Genomic DNA, 24,306 nt, shown 5'->3' on the forward strand with positions numbered 1-24,306 from the left:
ATTGAGGAATTTCGATTTCAGCATGTCTTTAAACTGTAGTATTTTCAGTCAGGTTTACTAAAGGAGGGGTTGCCATTCTTGTAGCTGCTGAGGCATCGATGCATTATGTTCTTACTGCTTTTATATGCAAATTCACAAAGTCTCGCATTTCTATTCATGCGGTAAAGTGCCCACCCAAAGAACAGAAAATACCAGGGTGAGTAAGATATCATTATTTAATCAATATTATTATTATTATTTATTTGGTAGCCAATTGTACCCCATCTAATCAATTAGAGCTAGTATTAGATACACCGCCCACACCCCGTCCCTCGGCGACCTGAAGGAGAACGACACGCCTTCTTCAAGCCGTCTCGTCTCATGCTGGTAACCGTGATTCCGAGGCGCCCGAGGTGCTTTATTGTGCGGCGATCTACTAACAGCAGCGAGCCTATTATGCTGCTCCACGTGAGCCGGCCAAACTTGGCTTTTGGCAGGACCGAGAATCGAACCCCGGTCCCCGGTGTGCAACTGCAGCGAACTGCAACCGCAAGTCTGCTGCGTCTTAGCCTGTTGCGCCACCGCGGCTCCAAATATTATTATCATTATTATCTATTCGGAATCCCTTTCATGGGAGGAGACAGCAAGACTATTCATGTTTCAGTATCAATATTATTTCATGTTTATTTGATCAGGACAAATACAGATAAACATAGATTACCATGAATCTAGGACAAATCCAATGCAGTGTGTCAGCATTCATAGCATATGCTAATGCTCAAATGCTTGTGCCTAGATAGGCTTTTATGTGAGGGTAAAGAACGACATGTAAACACGCTGTACACATGAGAAAGCTTTATTTGTTTTAGCTTAAAGACAAATACAGCACTTTCACTTTCACTGTAAACTATTAATGCAATATCACTACAGGACAGGAGTGAGCTCGCCGCTGTTAACGCTGGTCCTTAGATATTGTATTTGGCAAAAGATTATACAAAGAAGCGGGAAAAATCTAGCAGCCATTGTACATACGGTCTGATGCTACAATGTCCGATGAGATGAGAGTAACACTGAACAAGTCATAAAATATATATTTATTTATTTTTAAGTAGCCAGTTAAATCTCTGCTTTACACATTCAGCTATAAATAACACGAAATAGCATTGGGTTTATCTTCTGGAAGATAAGAATGTGTATTAAATAAAGTGACTTGTAGTAGAAGAGGGCTGATTAGGCGAGTGTATCTCTTGTCTCTGTGTAAAGTAAGAGATTAGTAGGTAGTAGCCACTCCGGGCCAGTTCCAGGAACCGTCAGATAACGGCACCGGACTGCAGTACCAACTCTGAGTCCTCCCCGTCCCACGCCATCTCTGACCTGCCTTTCCTCGAAGCCCGCTCTGTCTGTACAACTCCACCGCCCGCTGCGCTGGACTGGTGCGAGCGTGTGTGTGTGTGCGTGTGTGTGTGTGTGTGCGTGTGTGTGCGTGCGTGTGTGTGTGCGTGTGCGTGTCTGTTAGTGTTTTTACTGGGATGGCGTTTGGCAGCGGTCTGCAGCACAAGCTGTACGAGCCGGGCTGTGCCCCGCACTCTGGGCTGACCGCTCGGTCAAAAATTGAGTTCTCGCTGCAGATGGTGACAGCGGTCCACCTCAAAGGAAATCACAGAGAAACCTCAAAATGCAGTTAACGCCGTCCCGCCAAATGTTCAGACAATGTTCGACACTTAAAATACGCTGGTCGAGGCATTAGTGCGGGTTCACCGACAGGCTACTTTAATATTCATATTGAACGTGCCCTTTGGTTTTTTTAATGCATTGTGCGGCATTAAATTCCTCAGCCGTGTTTTCGCTGCCAAAAATGGCGATGATTCTGTGATGTCACAACGCACAGCGGGCCAATCGGTTCAGAGGATATTGCAGTACGCCACTAGTAACACAACTTCACCGCGTAATTACCATGACTACAGAGAAAAGGCCCATGCAGAAACAGACCGGTTTTTTTTTAAGTATGCGCTGTCAGCATAAGATATTTATATCTGAACTCCAAGCCACCATATGGACTGAATAAATGGTTTGTCGCTTTAGTCGTAATTGAAGTCCACGTTTATTTTCCCCTGAAATCCTCTCCACCAGGTCACGGACCGCTTTTTAAGTGTCCGTTGTGTGAGCACTGGTGGTAACGGTGTGACCTTTACGTTTTCGCAACATTGGAAGGGTTGCTCATTGGTGATCAGCCCGTGACGGACGGGCCTGTGGTTTCGTGCTCTCACATGTGGTCTTTTCCCCGGGTCTGGGCCGTTTCTCCCGAAAGCGCATCATTCTCCGTATCTCCCTCCAGCGGTCGGGGACGGCGCGAGATTAGAGAGGAGAGAGACGGCGGGAAACCGCGGGAGAACGCGGATGTGTACGTGACCGTCCGCTGAGGAATGCCCGACGCGTTTGGTGTGGTTCAGACTGGAGGTGTGCCAGTAATTACTCTTTGCACCCAGTGTGTCACTCCATCTTCCTGTTTGACCACCTGCCTTAAAGGCCTTAAAGGTCCCGTATTGTGGTAAATGACAATTCCCTTGCTATGTGGATTATAAAGGCGTTGTCTGTGCTGGAAACGCACTGTGAAAGTATCTAACAACACAGTCCGCAAATAAATCCACACAATCTGTCTGAAGAAACTGCATTTAAAGAGCCGCTTGGACTTCCGTAACTTTATGACATCACAACAATACGCTCATTTGCATAAGCCCGCCTTCGGCACGGCACACCTTGTAGCCAGGACAAATCCAATCGCTCCGCACAGACAGCGTTCAGCTCGTTGTGGAGCTAGCCAGCCAATCAGAAGAGAGGTTCACTGATATTAATGAGTCATGTTTCACGAGAGCTGGAGAATGGACATGTGAAACTGGACAGAGATCGTTTTTGCTCATTAAAACCATTCAAACATATTTTTTGAATATCAGGACCTAAAATGAAACACTGGAAATGTGTGCAATGTGGGCCCTTTGAAGCAGGAGAGATGCAACTCCACTGGAAATGTTTTTGCTGATTCCACGTCCAGCATGTGGCCTTGAAACACCACTGCATTTAACCTGGGGAAGGCATTTCCTGTTTCCTGTGTGTTGTTGTAAATAATACTACTGCTTCATGTTTAAAAATTATGTCCTGCCCTTCCAGACCACATTAAGGCAAAGTCTGCAGCGATGTTTATGAAACAACTTAATTTATATGATTTTAAATTTTATATAACTCTTTTTGAAAACTTTCTGCTTCCCGATAATGCTGTATACATAAAGAACATTCTGGTGAGAGGGATTTGGGGTTTCACACTTGCACGGCACTTAAAACAAACTGCTTTAAACACTTGCTTGTTAACTCAACGTAACACTTGCTTGTTAACTGAACTCAACACTTGCTTGTTAACAGAACTTAACACAATATTTAAATACATTCACGGACAGCTGGGCCCTGGCCTGTTTGCACCCATGCCAAACAAGTTCTTTCAAACAAACACCAATGTTCACTCTGACTTTCGCAATATTCCAGGGATTCTTTGAATCTACATTCATTTGTGTCCAAAAATGTCTGAAAAGGGTAAAAAAAAAAACTAAAAAAAACTAAAAAAAACTTGCTGTATAATCACCACCGTGACGCTGCCAGGGCGAGACGTCAAGTTACGAGAATCAGACGGCCACCGTGAGCAACGGAAGGTTCTGGAAGTCGTAGTGACCCTTGGGGGCTGGTCCCTGAACTTGTGGAGACGACCCCACTGAAGAAATGGTATAGAGGTGACAGTTTTCCCTGAAGAAACTTTTTTTTTTTCTTTTTTTTTTTTTTACTTTTAAACAACTGAAGGTGGGGGGGGGGGTGTGTGCCCTTCCTTTCCTTTCCGGCAGAAAGTAAATATAACTGTGTACATACAGTACAGATGGGGATTCTGATACTCACACACGGGTACTGACATGCACCAATGAGAGACACCGCTTGCGTCAACAAGGAGAGCAAAGCCCTTTCAGTCACATCATAGCCACCAATCACAAGCTGATGTCTGTCTGTAAGCCCCTCCCCCCCCCCCTTATGTCCAGTGCAAAAGCAATACACAAGACAACAGACACCTTCTATGGACTGACTAGGCTTCTAGTTTTTGGCCAAAAAAAAAAAAATTAATAAAAGACATTGCACATTGCCGGGGAAGAGTCGAGATGCGACACGACTATTAGTGCTCACTGACTCCATTCCTTTTCAGAGCGTTAGCTAAGCGCTGAGCGTGATTGGCTGGGATGGGATCAGGGGGCGGGAGGGGGTGGGGGCCGGTCTAGGCGTGTTCCAGCAGCCACTGGAAGAAGGTCTTACGGCGCGGGGGGTCCTCTGCGTCTGGCTGGGGTTCGGGCCCTTCGCAGTACTTCAGGAGGGCCTGTAAGAGGTCTCCAGCCATCCAGCCCCTCTCTCTGACCCTCGACAGCACCGCCGGCAGCTGGGGGGGTGGGGAGGGGGGGGCCGGTCACAGACACACTACACACTCGAGCCAAACGCAGTTCTGACGCTGTTCCGCTGGTTGAGAGATGGCCACAGTGCGGCCATGTTTGCATGGTGTCGTCCGTGTGCAGGGCTGAACCTCAGGCTTGTTTGCCCATTCATGGAGGTATTTCAGGGATTGCTGAGTTAGCTGGATAACTGTGCTGAGTAAAACCCTTTTTACTTCAGTCCACTTTCCAGATTTGGGAGAGTTCCGGCTTCTACTCCGGGTTTACATTACATGACATTATTGGCATTTGGCAGATGCTCTTATCCAGAGCGACGTACAGTTGATTAGACTAAGCAGGAGACAATCCTACCCTGGAGCAATGCAGGGTTAAGGGCCTTGCTCAAGGGCCCAACGGCTGTGCAAATCTTATTGTGGCTACACCGGGATTCGTACCACCGACCTTGCGTGTCCCAGTCCTTTACCTTAACCACTATGCTACAGGCCGCCCAGTGCAGTGCAGGGTTTACTTAGTTATCCAGCGAACACAGTAATCCTGCTTTGTGAAACAGGGCCCAAGAGTACAGGGTATTCTGGTATACAGGTGTGTGTACTGAATTGTGATCTCTGTGTACAGGTGTGTGTGCTGAATTGTGTTCACTGTGTACAGGTGTGTGTGCTGAATTGTGTTCACTGTCTGCAGGTGTGTGTGCTGAATTGTGTTCACTGTCTGCAGGTGTGTGTGCTGAATTGTGTTCACTGTCTGCAGGTGTGTGCGCTGAATTGTGTTCACTGTGTACAGGTGTGTGTACAGAAATGTGTTCACTGTGTACAGGTGTGTGTGCTGAATTGTGTTCACTGTGTACAGGTGTGTGTGTGTGCTGAATTGTGTTCTCTGTGTACAGGTGTGTGTGTGTGTGTGTGTGTGTGTGTGTGTGTGCTGAATTGTGTTCACTGTGTACAGGTGTGTGTGTGCTGAATTGTGTTCTCTGTGTACAGGTGTGTGTGTGTGCTGAATTGTGTTCACTGTGTACAGGTGTGTGTGCTGAATTGTGTTCTCTGTGTACAGGTGTGTGTGTGTGCTGAATTGTGTTCTCCTGCTGTCCAGGTGTACCCACCTGCTGGAGCTGCTCCTCTCCTGATTGGCCCAGCTGCAGGATGGGCAGGTCTGAGTGGGAGGCGGCGATCCAGAGCAGCCCCGCCCTCACCTGCGGGTCCAGGCTGGGCCGGTGCAGGTCTGTGTGGAGCGCCGTCAGACAGGCCCCCCGTGCCCGCGGCTGCCCTGCTGGCACACCGAACACCGTCCCCCGGCACACAGCTCATTACCCGACACTACATCACCGTTATTTAGCTGATGCTTTTACCCAAAGCGGCGTACGGCTGATTAGACTAAGCAAAAGCCAATTCCCCCCGGGAGCAATGTGGGGTTAAGGGCCCAACAGCTGCACTGATCTTATTTTGGCCACCCTGGGGCTTGATCCACCAACCATCTGGGTGCCAGACTGAGCTATCCGTGACGTGGAGGTGGAGATTCAGGGAGAGACACTGACTGGGTTTCAGACCTGGGTCAAATACGTTTTTGTTTTGGATTCAGATACTTTTCTTTGACATTTTACTGAGCGTATCTGGTGTATTGGAACCTATGAAATACTCTCAGCAAAGGGCAAACCCTGCCTTCTGCTCTTCTTGGCTGGCTCAGTTGCACCAGGCAAGCTCAATCGAGCACAGAAAAGAATTCAAGTACGTTGAAATTCCCAAACAATTATGTATTCGACTCCGGTCTGTCGGGTTGTCTAGTCGTTCTGAATTACCCAGCGTCCCACACTGACACATTGAAAACAGGAGACGGTGCCAAAACGGGTCCAATGGCTGACAGCAACCACAGAATGCAAGGGGAAGGTAAATTATGAAATAAATAAGTACAGAGTAGTTAATGTATTTAAGTAAAAACAACAAAGGTGTGTGATTTTGCGTGTGGGTGTTTACCAGTCACGCCATCCTTAGGCTCCGCCTCCTTCTCCTCAGCGCCGTCACTGTGGGGGAAGAAAGAATAAATCACGAATAAATCATTTTTTATTTAGCTGATGCCTTTTATCCAAAGCGACTTCCAAGTTGATTGGACTAGGCAGGAGACAATCCTCCCCTGGAGCAATGCAGGGTTAAGGGCCTTGCTCAGGGGCCCAACTGTTGTGCGGATCTTATCGTGGCCACACTTGGGCTTGAACCACCAACCTTCTGGCTCCCAGTCATGTACCTCAACCACTACTCTACCTCTTACCTGGCATGTGTGTGATGATGTCATGGCATCGTGTTTTCCCAGCATGCCTGTTTCTCACACAGATCGAATCCAGACCTCAGCCAATCGGAATAGAATATAAAACTTTATTTTTCCCAGGGGGGAACAATCAAGGAAGATCTGGAGTCAAAGAGTCATATTTCTACATCATTTATCACCATCAGCTGCCATTTTCTTTTCCTCAACGTCTCTTCAGATGAAGTGCAATTTCACAGAGCATATATCCTTTGACATAACAGCTGTGATCTTTTCCCCAGTAATAGACGTAGGGCTGGTCCCACAGACACAGATTAAGCTTAGTTCTAGACTAAATCCAGTTTTGTACGGAGGTTCTCCATTCTAAAAATAATTTAGTCCAGGACTAGGCCTAATCTGTGTCTGTGTAGTGCAATAGAAATACAGTTTTTTTACTGAAGAGCTGAACACTTAGTAAATCATTGTAATGATAATAATTCTGTTGCATTGGAGTGATTAGCTTTCCTCTGGACGGAGATCGGAAGCTGGGTGGGAGTGAGCCCTTATTCCTCGTTCGTATGAAAGGTCACACAGACGGGCCTTTCATATCCGGAGATCACATTTTTACAAAAGTGTGACAGAATGAATGAATGCCGCCTTTTCCCCGACTCTTATCCCCCGGCCCCACACACACACACACACACACATGCGCACACACACACACACATACACACACAGCTTTTCCATTTGCTCATCTCACTCGTACAAAAGTTCACAGCTGTGAGCAACAACAGAGACGCCCCTTGTTCCCAGACACACATGAATGGTAAAAAGAGACACTGCAGTCAGACATAATTCAGCACTTATATTTCAAAGCCCTGACATCATGCACTAACTGGGCAGGAGGACTGGGCCCACGCCGACAGGCTGACTGACTGAATGATTGGCTGGTTGGCTGGCTGGCTGAATGATTGGCTGGCTGCCTGGCTGATTGGCTGACTGACGGACTGACTGGCTGGCTGGCTGGCTGATTGGCTGACTTGACTGACTGACTGGCTGGCTGATTGGCTGGCTAAGCTTAGCCTCTTGTTGTGGGCCCACCTGTGAGCTGGAGAAAGGGACGTAGGCTCCTCCCCTTCCATCCCCAGACTGCTCCAGCTGCTGCTGTTTCCGTTGCTGTTGGGACAGGGAGAGAAAACCATCATGCCCCATACCCTACACCCCATACCCTACCCCACACCTCATACCCTACCCCATACCCCACACCCTATACCCTACACCCCATACCCTACCCCACACCTCATACCCTACCCCATACCCCACACCCTATACCCTACACCTCATACCCTACACCCCATACCCTACCCCACACCTCATACCCTACCCCATACCCCACACCCTATACCCTACACCTCATACCCTACCCCCTACCCTACACCCCATACCCCCGACCCTACACCTCGTACCCTACACTACACCCCATACCCTACACCACACACCCCCTACCCTACACCCCATACCCTACACCCTACACCACACACCCCATACCCCCTACCCTACACCCTGTACCCTACACCCCATACCCCCTACCCTACATCTCATACCCTACACCACACACCCCATACCCCCTACCCTACACCTCATACCCTACACCCCATACCCTACCCCATACTCCACCTCATACCCTACCCCATACCCTACACCCCATACCCTACACCACACACCCCATACCCCCTACCCTACACCCCATAGCCTACCCCCTACCCTACACCCCATACCCTACCCCATACCCTACACCACACACCCCCTACCCTACACCCCATACCCTACCCCATACCCTACACCTCACACCATACACCCCATACCCTACACCCCATACCCTAGCCCACACCTCATACCCTACCCCATACCGTACCCCATACCCTACCCCATACCCTACACCATATACGCTACACCTCATACCCTACACCCCATACCCTACCCTACACCCCATACCCGACACCACACACCCCATACCCTATACCCCACACCTCATACCCTACCCCATACCCTACACCCTATACCCTACATCCTATACCCTACACCTCATACCCTACCCCCTACCCTACACCCCATACCCTACCCCACACACCCCATACCCTATACCCTACACCTCATATCCTACACCCCATACCCTACCCCCTACCCTACACCCCATACCCCATACCCTACACCCTATTCCAGACCCCATACCATTGGGCACCACTGCCTTAATCGGTGGTCAGAAACCATAGTCTGGGAGAAGGTCTCAAATCCAGTTCAACACTTCTAAACATTCCATGGCTGTGGGGTTTTCCTTTCGGGTCAGGGGATTGTTTCACAGATCAAGGGTTCTGCAGCCGAGCGGAGTTGTGAAACAAACTGGAAACCCGCTCAACTCATCAGAACCTTTTTTTTTTTTTTTTTTTTTGCGAAAGCCTTTTTGATTTGTTTTTTGATTCATGGTTTACGACCACTGAATCTTGAGAGAGATCGAATGACTACGCCTGTGAAATGTACAAAAGCCTGTCACCAGGCTTTTTTGTGAGATCCGCAAAGATGTTGACAGAACCATTGGTTTCCATAGAGATGCCGTGTCTTTGCGGGGAAAAAGAACTTCGGCAACAACACTTCCAACCCCTCAGCTCGAGAGAGAGAGAGGGGGAGAGAGAGAGAGAGAGAGAGAGAGAGAGAGAGAGAGAGAATGACTCAACTGTGGACAGCAGAGCACAAACCCCCTACAGAACAGAGAGGGCATAACAGAGGCTCGACTTTCTCAGAGAAGAAAGGGAAGACTACTTGACTCCAGACATTGTGCTTTTCTGGATAATGTCATTCCTCAAGCTGTCCTATCTGCACTTGGCACGAGGTAACAGAAAACGCACAGCCCAACATTATTGGCACTCACGGGGAACGCAACACGATCTCTTCATAAATTCTGTAAGAAATAGACAAATTATGAGCATATTGTTTCTTTACTTGGATATAAAAAGACAGGAAAGTTCCAAAACCATATATTTTCCCTCCTCAGAATAAATAAGGAGAAACCTTTCGAAAGCAATTATTTTACTGACTCACTAAAAACATGGGCAAACTTGTTGTGCAACATTCGTGTCTCTGACTTTTTGGATGAAGGCGAGAATCGTACTCATGCATTAGCCGTCTGAAATGACATGTGGAATGCTCTGGGTTGTGTCCTCTCTGAATCAAAGGAGCGCTATATTACCACTAGAGGCGCTGTCGAGCAGCTGCCTTTTAAATATGCCATTCATTTTCAACCAAAACAAGCTCAGCTTTCAAACGAATTCATTAATTCTTCCACTAAATCATTCCAGCTGCCCAATTTAATGTACGTTTAAGGCACACGTGGATGGAAAGGTGTGTGTAAAAGGGAACAGACGTGAAACAACATGAATAATCTGCAGAAGTGCTGGCGGTGAGTGACTGTGTTCCCCCCTAGACAATCTACATTGTTTCACAGGCAGCCATTTTGTGCCAAAGTTCTCAGATACTATAGAATAGGGGCACTGGGTGTGATGCATGAAGTGGAATGCAAAGAAATGTACAGCAGTGTACCCCCCCTTAGACAACCCGACAGTGCTCAGCCTTTTTGTGCCAAAGCTGAGTTGCACCAATGGAACGGGCCACCAATGGTCCCTACCTGTCGCTCAGGTGCAGGAAGCTGCTGGTTTCGTCCAGGTGGTCGTCCTCGAAGCTGAGGTTGGACCAGCTGCCCAGGCTGTCCTCCCCAGTGCTCAGGCTGAGCCGATGGCTGCCGGGGGACTCGGTCGCGTGAGTCCTCTCTCTCCCTGGGGGGCTGTGGAGGAAACCGGCACACGCCGCTCGTGTCAGCAGACACGGAATGGTGGGGCCCCCCCGCATTCCCACATTTTTAATTACACCGTTGTGTTTGGTACATTATGTCAAGTTTGGATTAAAAAAAACTCTGTTACCTGATACACCAACAAGCCTAACAAGCACTGCTTTGGATCTATTAAGTTTGAAGAGGGCCCAAAGTGATGTATAAAACTTCCAAATATTTTCACTGGAATATTTGATTTGAAGCTACTTGGACAGTCACTGAATTGCGTGAGCTTACTGAATGCGTGCTTGTCATAGAACGCTGTAACTCTTACCTGATGTTGATGGTCTGGCAGACGTTGGACATCGCTGACGTCATGATTTCGGTGGCGAGACTCTCGGCGAAGCTTGCGCCATCGTGCCCGATCCCGCTGTCCGCGTTCAGGCTGGTGTTGCTCAGCTCCCGCTTGGCTTTCTCGATCGCCGATAACACCACCGCCTCCGCGAATTCCGCCCTCTTCTCTGAATCAATGTGGATTTTGGGAATCTCGATGCCGCACGTCCTGGTGCGGTTACAGCCGCGATCGGACATCACGCCACAGTCCAGGCTCCTCCTCCAGTTCATTTCAAGCGGCCTGTGCCTGAACACGGTGTTGCAAAATGGACGTTCCCGAATCACGCAATAGCAACATGTTTTGTCAGCTAACGATGGACATAGTGCTCCTTCCGACAGTTGGCGGGTGTGTGCGTTTCTGTCCGCCATGCTCTTGTCCTCCGAAGGTTGATGGCACGAGGATGCAATTGTCAACTCCAGCGTGTCATCGACAATTTTTCTGGCATAGTGTTCAATGACTTTAATGACACCACCGCTGTTGTTCTCGTTTAAGGTGCTGGTGCTATGGTACTGTTTGGATTTTTCTGTGTGTGGCACTGAGCAGCTCAAGGGTTTGCCCAGGTTCTTGGCCTCATCTTCCGCCATGGACTTTTTATACAGACACGAGTCCGTCAAGGATTTGGGCAGCCCAGCTGATGACGGTCTGAGCTTCCTTGTAACATCACAGATGATGTTGTAGGCCAAAGATTCCGCAAAGACTACAAGTTCCATGCACTCCCGCCTGTCGTTGTTCCTGGTTTCCTGGCATGCACATGGCACCGCTTTGCTAGAAGAGCACTCTTTCCTGTCCGCATCCTCAGAAGGCGTCTCGATCACGATGCTTCTGTTGGGCTGACGTGCAACACTGTGAGGCAACCTCCTGAAGGAGTCGAGCCTCAGATTAGGCCTCTGCTTAGTCGTCTTTGCGGCCTGTGCTAGCCCGGCTCTGATGGACCGGTAGGCAAGACGGCTCGCGTACTGGTCCAACATGAGCTCCCGTTGGCCACCTTCTCTCTTCAGAACCCTGATGACGTACCCGGTATATTCATCTGTAACGCTCTCACTGCTAGGGTATTCTGAAGAGGTGCCACTCAACTCTGAGCTCTGAATGCTCATGACCGAGGTCAGAAGATCACTTGACCACTGGTCCACCATGCTGGTCAGTCTGACATCTCTGTGGTCCATGTGTTCCCGACATTCATGGCAAACTTCTACCGTTCTTCTCGAGACACTGTGTCTGCAATGACTGACACCGGTCACCCTCTTCACATCCTCAACCACCTCCCCTGCTACTTCCCCAGAGTAGGCCCACAGTGACTTTAAAGTGTCTTCTGAAAACCGTGCTGTGTGCACAGGAAGACCTCCTCTTCCATCAGAATCCTCAAACTTCAGTCCGGCTTCCTGACCCAGGTTGTCCATCTCAGTAGCCATGGAAACAATGTGGCTCGCTAAGCGTCCAGCATAACAGAGAGCTCCCCTTTCCACCATTTTGTGATCCGCTTCCCTGGGAACGTTTAGTTCCTCCGGGCAGGATGTAGCTGCTGTTCCAGGACCACAGCTATCCTCTTGGCCGTCCTGATCGTCCTCAGTCCCGCCAGCTTCATCAGAGAGGGACCTCATGAGCTTCAGCATGAAGTCCGCCTTCCCCGCCTCCCCCCCAGTTTCTGAGCCTTCCCCAACAGGCCGGTCCCGGGGAGTGGGCGGAGGCGTGGCAGGGGAGAACTCCTTCGAAAGCTTGGTCTTGAGCTTCTTGGAGAACTGCTTGATCTGCTTCTCCTGGGACACCGGTGGGCCCTGCTGGGGGGTGGACGGCGGGGTGCCTGGGGTTCCACCGCATGTCCTCCCCGGGCTGCTGAGTCCCTCTTCTGGTGCAATCTTCTTACAGCCACGTCCAGCCGGTTCAAAACTAGGCACCTCCAAAGAGTACTTTGTGGGCAGGGGACACGCCTTGGAGGCCAATTCTGCACCTTGGCTCTTCGATGGGGAAATAAAGGGGGGCTTTGTTGATGACGGGTAAGTCTGATCAATAATACTTTGTTTATGTAGATTAGCAGCATTTTGTGGATTAACACATTTAACTTTAGATGGTGACGGATGTAACATAGAGTCCTGTGACATGGAATACTTGGGCAAGTGCTCGGTGGCACTATAGCGATGCTCGGACTCTGTGAAAGGTGAGGTGTTTGAATCCCCTTGGCCTGATGTGTGTTCTGAGGGGCACACCCGATCTGGTGAGGGGATACTGACTCCAGTTTTCCTGCTCAAACGGTAAGCACAGCCCTCCGCTCTTGTTTTGACTTTAGTGGGAGACGTGAGCGTGTAACCTTCACTAGCGGTTGTGTCCACCGCGTTTTCAGAGAAGTCGAGAGCTTTATCCTTGCTAAACAACGGGGCACCAGGACCCATCTCGTAAGGCGTGAAGTTTCCGGTGCCTTCCAAGGCACACCTCTCACCATAGACATCTCTGCCACGGCCAACAGGTGGCAGAAGGTTTATTTGCACTGCTGCAGATGTGTCTGATGCCGATGTTGTCACCTGATATTGTTCCGAAAAATTACTCTTCCTAGGGCTAGTTTGTGACGTATGGCAAATGCTGGATTTGCACTGACAGGTCTCTGCTTGGTTCTGGAACTGGGAGATACCTTTCCCAGCTGCAGGAACCGGAATGCAACTGGCAATCCCAGACATGCAGAACAGAGCTTTCCCCACAGTACAGCCACTTTCTGCCTCAGAATTCACTGACTTGGCTGTGCACGGCAATCCAAAATAACTTGTGGCAGCATTGCAAGTCTTTGTAGTCTGAGCGGTGTCCTCAGAGCTGACATAGCGGATATTGTCCAGAGACAAACTGATGGCGGCTTCTGTGGTAAAGGCTACATCTGCTTGAGATAACTCGATGAAGGCCTCTTGCAGCACAGATTCGGAGAGGTCTGAGGCATACGAAGAAACCACTTCTTCCTCCTGTTGGAAAGACCAGTCGCTCGGGGTGGTGGGCGTGGACGGGTGCGAGAACTGGCAAACCTCCATGATGCCCTCGAACACCAGTTCCTCCGCGAGATCTGCCGCAAACCGGGCGACCGTGTTGTTGAAAATCTGCTTTTTCACAAAGTGGAATTCATTCAAGGCCCCAGACACCGCCTCCCCGACCAAGAAGCCCGCCAACCCGTTGACGGCGTGCCCTTTTAATACGTACGCCCGCCTCATGCCAATCTCCTGGAAGGCCATTTGAAACACCGAGGACGTCAGCCTTGCCGCCAGATGGCAGAGTGTGGTGGTGCAGGAGGCCACACCTTTCTGCAGGTCCCTGAAGGCACTGCCCAGGCTCATTTCCACCAGGTCTGTGGCAAATTTCTGGATTCCCTCTTTCAGACTCTGTGATTTCTGGGACTGCGATACAGTGACCGCCTCCTGGATTTCCGACAACTTCATCAGGTGCCCGCTGCTGTTTTGAAATTCCTTATGGCAAACGCAACTCAGGTTTTTATTGACGTTCATGTCTACAGGAGATGAGTACCCACAGACTGAACTGAGAATGTCTTTTGATATGTTACTGGCAAAATCGGAGTATTTTTTGTACAGCGTGCAGAGGTCCTGGGGCTTCTGCAGTTCAGTGCTATCTTCATCCGTCCTCCAGAAGTACTCCACACTCGCGCCGTCTCCCAAAGGACTGAAGGCGGAAGATTTGACAGGACTGAAAAGATTCCCACTCTCCTCACTGGACGGATTCACCGGACGGGGAGAGTCAGGAACGTCGGGATGGACAGCGAACGGAGATCCTGGTTTGAGTGGAGTGGGTTTCTTGATGTTGGCAGGAAGGACGGGGTGGTCAAACCTGTGGGGGTTCATGGCTTTTGAGGCGCAGTCCTCCGGAAATGTGTTTTTCTGCGTCTGGCCAGCGGTGGTCAACTCCTTGGGTGGCTCAGAGGTGCTCTCGGAAGCTTGGTCCAGGTCATCGAAGCGATCGAAGCTGTCGAAGAACTCGCTCACTTCCGAATCGGAATCTTCCACTCCGTCCTTGAGGACGGGGATTTTTGGAATGTCCAGCTTTGCCTTCAAGCTTTTCTGATAGCCCACTTCATCCAGGAAGATGATGGGACTGGGGCTCGAGCAGTCGGACTCATCCGACTCTGTGAGCCGGACCGAGGAGACGCGGCGTTTCCGAGGTCCGCTTGGGCTAAAGAAGCTCCACTGGCTCTCTGGCCCCGATGACCAGGCCGGCACCGAGCTTTGGACCGATACCGACACCTCCGGGCAGGGCGCCTGATTGGACAATGACGCCTTGCCGCGTGAGCTAATGATGACCCTGGATCCTGGCACATCTCTGCGGGCGGAGGGGGCAGTCTGGGAGGCCATGTCCCGCTGGTTGCGGTGGCTGAAGGGACCAGCGACTACGGGACGAAAGACAAGCATTTCTGTTACAAAGGGATCGACGTATGACATGAAGCAGGAAAATGCATATGATCTAAAAACTCATGCAAATTGTGAAGGTGCGTGTTAGCAAAAAAGATAAGACCCAGTCCACAAAAAATATTGCATGAAAAGCTGTTCAAATGCTGAAGACAGAAACTTTGAATGGATTTAATGTGGAGCAAAAATAAATAAATCTTTCACTGCCATCTAGCAGTGGCTTAAGAGAGGAACACCTTAAGAGAGGAAACCCCTGGTGTGTTGTAATCATGAACATCCACACCATAATCATTGATACAACATCCACATCCCTATCAGATATCCCCCCCATACAAATGTGCATGAACATATTTACATAACCTTTTTTTAATCATCCAATAGCATTTGTGCATTTTAAACCTGTACATGTAGCGTAAACTGTAAAATCTACTAGCCATGAGGTCAAGGATCACCAAATCTGGCCCTTGAATCCGAATCCTTGATTGGCCACACCTGTCTCCCAGGTAAAGGGAGGGTGGAAAACCAGCGCTTCGAGGACCATGTTTTGATGATCCCTGCTCTAGGTGTATGTGGAACCTCCCATTGCATTTTCACACAATACCCTTATTACGTCAGCATTTAACAGACTACAGTATGGGAGTAAATTGAAGATTTTTTGCGGTTCACCTACCAAGGTTATCTGTCGTGTCCTCTTTCTCCAGGTGCTCGAGGGCGGTGACGAACTCGTCCTCGATGGAGGAGACGGACTGGTTGGTGTCGTCGTCCTCGCCCGGGCAGGTGTCGGGCTCGGACCTCTGCAGAGACTGCAGCTCCAGGGCGTACCTGAAGCCAGCCGTGTAGCGGCTCAACAGAGCCAAGATGGCCGCCACACTGCACAACGGGGAGTGGGGACGGTGCAGTACACAGACGGCTTGACTCCAACAGCTTGTCTGCAACAGAGGAAGACAGACATAAAGCCTTCGGTAATAATCACAGACGACCTCGTACACGGCCAGCGCACAGGGTTTTACCGCATGGCTCTCTGTTCACACACTGGCTGGAGTGGAAGAAGACTACAGTTCTTCTGAGGGACCCATTAAGGTGAGGCTCTCAAGGCATACACTACCCACAATGCTGTGCGGCTCTAATTTAGAAGTGGAGGGAGGGTATCGTGCAGGATCAGTCTGAGATTGGAGTCTGTTCTTCAAACATTTGTATGCATCCTAAAAATGTAGTGTTAATAATAATGGGCCACTGCTTATGCCTGGAAGACACGGGGCCACTTTGTAGAAAGGAAGCTTGATTTCTGCAGAACCTTTGCCCAAAATTGACCCCAGCTGAGGCTTGGAATTTCTCTACAGCGCAATCTGGACTTTATAGATTCAAAGCAATTGTTTTTTTTCCATGTGTGTGATGAAGAATAACAAGCAAGTAATTCCTTGTTATGTCTGCAATCTAAATAAGTAGTTCAGCATGTTGCAGGATGCAGAATAGCTTACCGCCTCTTCTGTCTTACCACAAGGCCATGGCTATGCTTTGTCCCTCTATCAGAGGCAGACATTCGGCGAAAGAAAATTGTACATTCTCAGGAAAAATGGCTCCAAGAAGGAACCCTGTGATTCCATATAAGAACCCTATCTAGTTAAAGGGTTCTTTGTCATGCAAAATGGTTCTTTGTCTGGGAGCTTTCACACTTCCTATGATAGAGGGTTCCGTAAAGAACTAAAAAGGGTTCCTCTATGGAGACAAGCCAAATAGCTTCTTTTTTTTTCTGAGAGTGTAAACTGGGTAAACAATTCCATGTCTTTAAAAAAAAACAACAACAACATGGCAATCAGAAAATGTACCATACCATAAAGCAGCCATCATTCTGACCTCACCTGTGACCTCACCTGTGGAACACGGTTGTTTTTCTCCAGACGTTTCCTGGAGTCTTGAAGCAGCAGGACCTCTTCGTCCTTTAGGCTGTGCACGTGCAGCGACTTCAGCGACTCCAGCAGTTCAGCGGGCACAGGTGGCAGGGTCTGCGTGTCACAGAGACGGACACGTCACGGCTCCGTCACGGAAAAGGAAGCGGTAGGATAGCGCTGTACAGTAGGCCTCTCTTAAGGGCTTTGATGCCATAATCATGTTGGACAGCGACCGTAGACAATATTGTAACAAAAAAGATTAACAAAAGACTACAGACTTCTCTTTGTGCCAACTATTGTTATTTTCCACTAGGCTAGCGCCAGTAAGTGAACATGACATAAGTTCCAAGCTAAATTGTACATGATATACCCAAATTCTCTGAAGAGCAGTTAAGAGAGGCTCTTATTCTTACCTGTAGCATACAAGTGTCTCCTTCAGCTTGGCTGGGTAAACATACAAAATGAATCTAGAAAAGAATAACACTTTTAGAATAACATTTTGCAAACTTGTCACCAACATGTCAGAATTTATTTAATTCCAAACTTCATTAACTGGTCTTAATTGCGAGAGAAAAAGACTAGTAGTATGGCTCGACAATGAAAGACATTCGGACATTTAGACATCGTGTTTTACAAGGGTGTTTTACAAGTTTAGAGGTTGCAGGAAAGGAAAGGCTAAAGCCCAAGTTATTATAACGCCGTATGATGACAGGTTACGCTCTTAATCAGATTCTCTTAGCTGTGCTTGGAAAGAGCGGAGGCTTGTTATAACTTAAGTTTCGACAGCTCAAAGGCTATGGTCTGCGGTTGCGGTGAGGCAGCGCGCGTCGACTGTACTGCAGCGCCGTTCTCAGAAGGGCGCTGGCGATTCCCGCAAAAAAACGCAGATGAAGTCGGGGGGCCCGACGGTAAACGAGTGAGAAAGTCCACACCTGCGCGACACATTCACCAGACCTGTGGTCTCCCGTTCCAACAGCCCTCACCACACCGCAGACCTGCGGGCTATCAATCATCGCAGCCCCCCCCCCCTCCATCAGAACGAACCACCGCAGCTGCAGAGAGTAGCAGACTGCCACATTCTGCAGTGGTGGCCGACCCTTTGCCGCTGTACTAGGGGGATTATAGGGGTGGTCAAAGAAAAATGCTAAAGATCATATTATTTTAGGTAAAATATTCCAGCAAAAATGTCTCCATTCAATTGTTACAAAATAAATGAAATGAATTTAGATTCTTTGCAAAAAAATGTTTTAAAGCAAATCTGTACACATACAGAAACATTGCATACTGTATAGCTATACAGTAAGCTCCATAAGTCTTGGGATGAAGACATTTTTTCTTTATTCTGCTCTGTACTACACAATTTTAGATTTTTAATAAAATAACCACATTCACGTGAGGCTAAACTTTGGTTTCACTTTGTATAAATTACAGGACTTCTTTCCCCTCATTTCCCCTCATTTCCCCTCATTTCAGGGTGCCATAATATTTTGGACAAATGGCTTCTGATTCTGAATCAGGTGAATCTTATTAGTCAAGTGTAGCAATGCATCTGGATTGTTTGAAAGGGTGTTCTGGTCTCAGTCTCGGTTGTGTTAAAGGGTGTTCAGGTGCAGTCTGGGATGTGTTAAAGGTGTTCTGGTGTCAGTCTGGGATGTGTTAAAGGGTGTTCAGGTGCAGTCTGGGATGTGTTAAAGGTGTTCTGATGTCAGTCTGGGATGTGTTAAAGGTGTTCTGGTGTCAGTCTGGGATGTGTTAAAGGGTGTTCAAGCGCAGTCTGGGATGAGTTAAAGGTGTCCTGGTGTCAGTCTGGGATATGTTAAAGGTGTTCTGGTGTCAGTCTGGGATGAGTTAAAGGTGTCCTGGTGTCAGTCTGGGATATGTTAAAGGTGTTCTGGTGTCAGTCTGGGATGAGTTAAAGGTGTCCTGGTGTCAGTCTGGGATATGTTAAAGGTGTTCTGGTGTCAGTCTGGGACGTGTTAAAGGTGTTCTGGTGTCAGTCTGGGGTGTGATAAAGGGTGTTCAAGCGCAGTCTGGGGTGTGTTAAAGGGTGTGTTACACACCTCAGTTGGACATGGCGGCTCTGGGCCGAGCGGTTCCAGGACCACGTCGCAGAGCTCCTTCCTGGTCCTCAGCAGTATCTTCAGGCACAGGGCTGAGCTCTCGCCCACGGGCTGGGCGGGCAGAGAAAGGACGGCTCAAATCACCTTGCACAGAAATTGGGAAGTGACTATAATATTTGGAGATGTGCTATGGGGCAGCCTATAGCCTAGTGGCTAAGGTACTAGGCCCCTGGTGGTTCAAGCTCCAGTGTGGCTGCGATAAAATGAGTACAATTGCTGGGCCCTTGAGCAAGGCTCTTAACGCCTCATTGCTCCAGCAGATTGTCCACTGCTAAGTCTAATCAACTGTAAGTCGCTTTGGATAAAAGCGTCTGCCAAATAACTAATGTAGTGCTAAAGACGGGAGGACTGACCTCTTTCCTGATGGACCCCCGGGTCTTGACCCCTTGGAATCGTTGGAAGGCGTCCATGGCTGAGCGGGGTGGGATGACTGCCACTCACCTGCAGGTGGCGCAAACACAGGAGAATGCATTCAGACAGGAATCAGGGCAGTGCAGATTTAATGCACTTTTTGTTGTCTTTGAGTATTTGAGCAGCACTTACAGTTTTTCATTTTATACTTATGAGCAATGTTGTACCCGTGGCGTTTATATCTCACAAGAAGGATATAACGGTGCTGGAAAAGGTTCAAAGAAGGGCAACCAGATTGATTCCAGGTATAAACGATCGACGTTATGAGGAAAGATGTTTAATCTCTTCAAGGAGACTTGATGGTGACTTGGGGTGATTTGATTGAGGCTTTTGAATTAATTAAAGGGATTAACAAAGTGAACCAGGGGCGATTCTTCAGGGTGAGCTCGGTTAAACGGGCCATAAATAGAAATTAGCAAAGGTTAAATTCCACAGACAGAAACAGGGAACAGAACAGAGGCAGAAACAGAGTTTTCATGACCAGTCTTGATAAGGCGCTAGATACTATTTAGCTTTTCAGCAAACTAAGCAGTTGGTACACTTTAGTGGTAGGAAAATGTGAGCATTTCTGGGCGGAATGGCCTGTTTGTCATTAAATTATTTTATGCTGAGTCCGACTTGAGTCATGATTTTCATGATATGAGCATTACTATTTTTTGACTTGTGGTTAAGTGACGTCGACTTCAACTTCGACTTCAGCATCAGACCGAATCAATTATAATGTACAACTATCTATGACTTATCTGCAATTGTATTACTATGTGATTTAAATACAACTTTAAAATAAAACCTTAATTAGTACATTGCTATTTTACCTAGCAACTGTTATCTATCGTGCCATGACAAACAAAATCGTATTTCTGCAAATCGATACAAATACTGATTCAAATAGTTAACCTACAAGAATTGGCCTTAAGTTGAGTCCTAATACAGCCTGCCCTTTCTCATCTTTTTATAGTCTCAAGTTTGTATACAGTGTATATAGTTTGTATATTGTTTACATCATTGATAATGGGAGCTGTGAGCAGTTAAATAGGCTTGTTTCAAACCTGAACCTCACCCCATCAGGGTCAGAAATAACATGAAAACTCTGCTGTACTGGCGGAAAACATTATCAGGGGACAGAGGCAAGGCCCGTTCCCATGTCATATGTCTGTGGACGCAAGGGGTGGGGTGAGGTTTAACACTTAAGATTAGTGTTTTGCAAAAAGCATAGGGTAATATCTGGCCGGAAAAACCGAACGGTTGTGGCAGTTGCACGTTGTGGTCATTAGCAATCTCACGCAGACGAGATTACGGTCAAGAAAACGGGGCGGCGGAAACGCAGGGGCGAGCCGTAGGTAGGTGTCGGAGAGCCGCTCTGACTGTAACCGCGTCATTCTCTCTGAAGCGTTTTCAGCGCCCACCGCGCGCCAATAGCCACGTTCAGCTCGATTGCCGTTGCCTGGTTTTCTGGCTCGGGCTTGTCGAAAAAGGGCCTTTCACACGCCGCGTCTCAGGGTTGTGCCCTTTCCAATAATGTGTGCGTTTATCAGAAGCCCCCACCGCCCCCCCCCCCCCCCCCCGCCCCCACCGCGGGCCGCTCGATACCGAGGTGCGCCAAAGCCACACGCGTTCCGTTAGAAGGCCCACACAAGAGAAGTGAGAAACAAACAAACCCCGGGTCAACATTCTTACAGAGCTCAGGCTTGCCAGGCATTCAGTCAGAAGGCCCGCCCTGGGAAAGTGAGAACAAACAAACGTTCTTGCAGAATGCTGGTCCGGCGGTCGGAACTGGCCTGCTCATTTTTGTAGCTTTCACATTTTCACATGTAGATTTGCGGAATATAAAAATTAATTTCCGAAATGTACACACGGTGCCGTTGAAAAGTGTCCTGTTATCATGAACTGTGATGTTATAATGTGATATTTCATATGCTGTACGTTTTACAAAAAGTTAATCTGGTGACGCAAAAATCGCTTCCAGAGTGTTTTCATCGTTTCGCTACCCAGGAACGTCTGTGCCACTGGTAACAAGCTCTAGATCCAGGTGTCGTCATTATCCCCCCCCCCCCCCCCAAGTGAGGCCGACGTTCTCCATTGCACAATCCAAATAACAAAATAGACAAAATGGGTACAGGGTTAGTTTTCAGCTGTCTTAGTCACTTTCAGCTGCGATGATCAGAAGACCCGGGGCTAAGGTAGTATGTGATAAAATTCGCATGGCATAGTTGGGCCTGAAAATGTCAAAATATTTACTAAATGGGAGTCGGGTTTCCCAAGGAATCACAGTGCCGTTCAAAGCAGCTCCGAAGGTCGGCTGCAGTCTAGACCGGCTCTCTGATGTGCACCTCGTCACTGTGAACAAAGGGGACGATACGTCTTCATAAGTCAGGTGGCCTGCTTTGTTCGTTTAGGGTCTTTTTCGGCGTTGTCAGCGTTGTTTTCGACAAAGCCACTGATTATGACGTAAGCCCAGCGGGGCAACTTTCTACGGTCTGTGCATTGAGCTCGTGGCACACAGATGGCTCACATTGCATTTCAAAATGGTAAAATGGCTGGCATTTATATAGTGCCTTTATCCAAAGCGCTGTACAATTGATGCTTCTCATTTACCCATTTCACACGCACACTCACACACCGACGGCGATTGGCTATCATGGAAGGCACCACAACCGCAGCTTGTCAGGAGCAACAGGGGGTTTGGTGTCTTGCTCAGGGACACTTTGGGAATCGAACCGGTGACCCTCCAACTGCCAAACGACTGCTCTTACCACCTGAGCCAATGTCGCATTTTTAGGGTCATTCATATTCACACTGGTTGATGTGTTACATTTGTTCACAAAACGTCTGAGTTTAGGGTACCTCCAACCAAACAGGTTTCCTGAGCTTATTCTATGAAATGATAATATAAGCTGGGAGATATGGTTGGTTTGTTGTACCTATGCATTTACAGAGAAGCTTGATGATGCTTCAGCTCCACTGGGTATGCAGTGTAAGCCTTTCGTCTGTATCACTTTACTGTTATTTAGCTGATCCAAAGCGACTTCCACATGGTTAGACTAGACCAATCCCCCATGGAGCAATGTGGGGGTTAGGTTACAGGTGTAATTGCCCAACAGCTGCACTGATCTTACTGTGGCTGTTCTGGGGCTTGAACCAACAACCTTCCAGGTCCCCGTCAAGCACCTTAGCTACTAGGCTATCAACCTCCCCATAATTCTTCAACAAGAGATAACAAACGTCTCTCTGTACTCTTATCTTTTTACACATGTCTATACTGCAGCCAATGTAGCCAACTCTCCGGATATAGATATAGTCAGTACATTAAAGCCTAGCCTGAAGCCTAATGGCTAAGATACATGACTGGGACCTGGAAGGTTGGTGGTTCAAGCCCCAGTGTAGCCACAGGAAGATCAGTGCAAGGCCCTTAACCCCACATTGCTCCAGGGGGGGATTGTCCCATTGCTTAGACTAATCAACTGTAAGTTGATTTATTATTTATGTAGAAACACTACTTCCCCTGATTCAAGACAAAACTTTACTGGAAATATCAATATGGCATGAATGAGCAGTTTAATCAGGAACAGTCCGTTGAGAACAGAGACAGACGCAATGACTGGTGTTCCCTGTATTTTGCGGTTATGTGTAGGTGGATTGCTAAATTGGTTTTTTGAACATCATAGATTGCACCCTGAATAGTAGTTATGTGTATAGAACACACACACAGTCAGACTCGCAATTATTGAGTGCGCTGACTATGGTTGTGCCAATTTGGGGATGTGCAGCTATTGTTTTCTCACCCCAGTTTCTAACTGCACAGATTAGCCAACGTTAGCACAAAGCATGAAAACTAGCTCCCAATGCTCATTTCAGCCGCGAGCTAACAGTAGCATTAGCAAGCAAATACCTCAACAAACAGAAAGAAAGTGGATCAAATAGGACAAGAAACGACAGAGCCTCCAAAGCAAAAAAAAAAAAAAAACATCTAAATAAAAAGTATTCCAATATCATGGTAACAAGCTAGCGCCCGATGCATTGATGTAACATTACAGTTATCGTCAGCTATTCACCTGTAACGTAATGAGCTAACGTACATCATTGATGTCGCATCCTCATTCTCGACGAAAAACTGGCTATTCACTGATTATTATTTTAGTCCATCGGTAAGGGAAACAGGTAACGCAAAATGGAAGCCTTTCTTCGCGTTTAGATGCAAATCTGGCTAATATGTCGATTAAACGGATGACAATATAGATGGCTAGTCTGCATAGTTGTAGTTATTGAAATCGTGTAACCTAATATTTCCATGGTCGTTATGAATAACGTTATGATCTGGGCCGCGGCCTGATGATGTCAGTGAATATACAACTGATCAATATTTGTTCTTTCTCCACTGACAGCCATTACTGAAGACAATACACGTAAATGGTAGTAATGACCGAGACGCCGCAAACGTGTAGGCTATCTAGCATCGTTTAAAAATATATTTGAACACCTCGCATATTGTTGAATGACTGTTCTCACCGTTAGCCGTCAGACCCGCTGTTGCTTCGTGTGTCAGTTCATCTTACAAAAACAAGGAACGTCCAGGCCGAAGCAATCAACTCCAAGAGTCTGCTACAGCC

At 48.0% G+C, this 24,306-nt stretch overlaps 1 protein-coding gene across 3 annotated transcripts; it reads right to left on the reverse strand.

The window, feature by feature from the left end:
* Positions 1–819: 819 nt before the first annotated feature.
* Positions 820–24,248, reverse strand: LOC133116896 (A-kinase anchor protein 11-like). Of its 3 annotated transcripts, none has more exons than XM_061226907.1 (12): positions 24,206–24,248; positions 19,642–19,729; positions 19,229–19,339; positions 17,582–17,635; positions 17,151–17,282; positions 15,950–16,208; positions 10,835–15,260; positions 10,360–10,515; positions 7,782–7,856; positions 6,416–6,462; positions 5,548–5,714; positions 820–4,441 (listed from the first exon to the last, which is right to left on the reverse strand). In XM_061226907.1, the coding sequence occupies exons 2-12, from the start codon at positions 19,696–19,698 to the stop codon at positions 4,283–4,285; spliced, it is 5,643 nt and encodes a 1,880-aa protein (XP_061082891.1). In that variant the 5' UTR covers positions 19,699–19,729; positions 24,206–24,248; the 3' UTR covers positions 820–4,282. The 3 variants fall into 3 exon arrangements, with proteins under 3 accessions (XP_061082891.1, XP_061082890.1, XP_061082892.1); XM_061226906.1 differs by having other exon boundaries at positions 17,139–17,282; XM_061226908.1 differs by lacking the exon at positions 820–4,441 and having other exon boundaries at positions 5,572–6,462; positions 17,139–17,282.
* Positions 24,249–24,306: the final 58 nt, after the last annotated feature.

The sequence above is a fragment of the Conger conger genome, chromosome 17 (genome assembly GCF_963514075.1).
Source record: "Conger conger chromosome 17, fConCon1.1, whole genome shotgun sequence".
In the NCBI taxonomy this organism is placed as follows: Eukaryota; Metazoa; Chordata; class Actinopteri; order Anguilliformes; family Congridae; genus Conger; species Conger conger.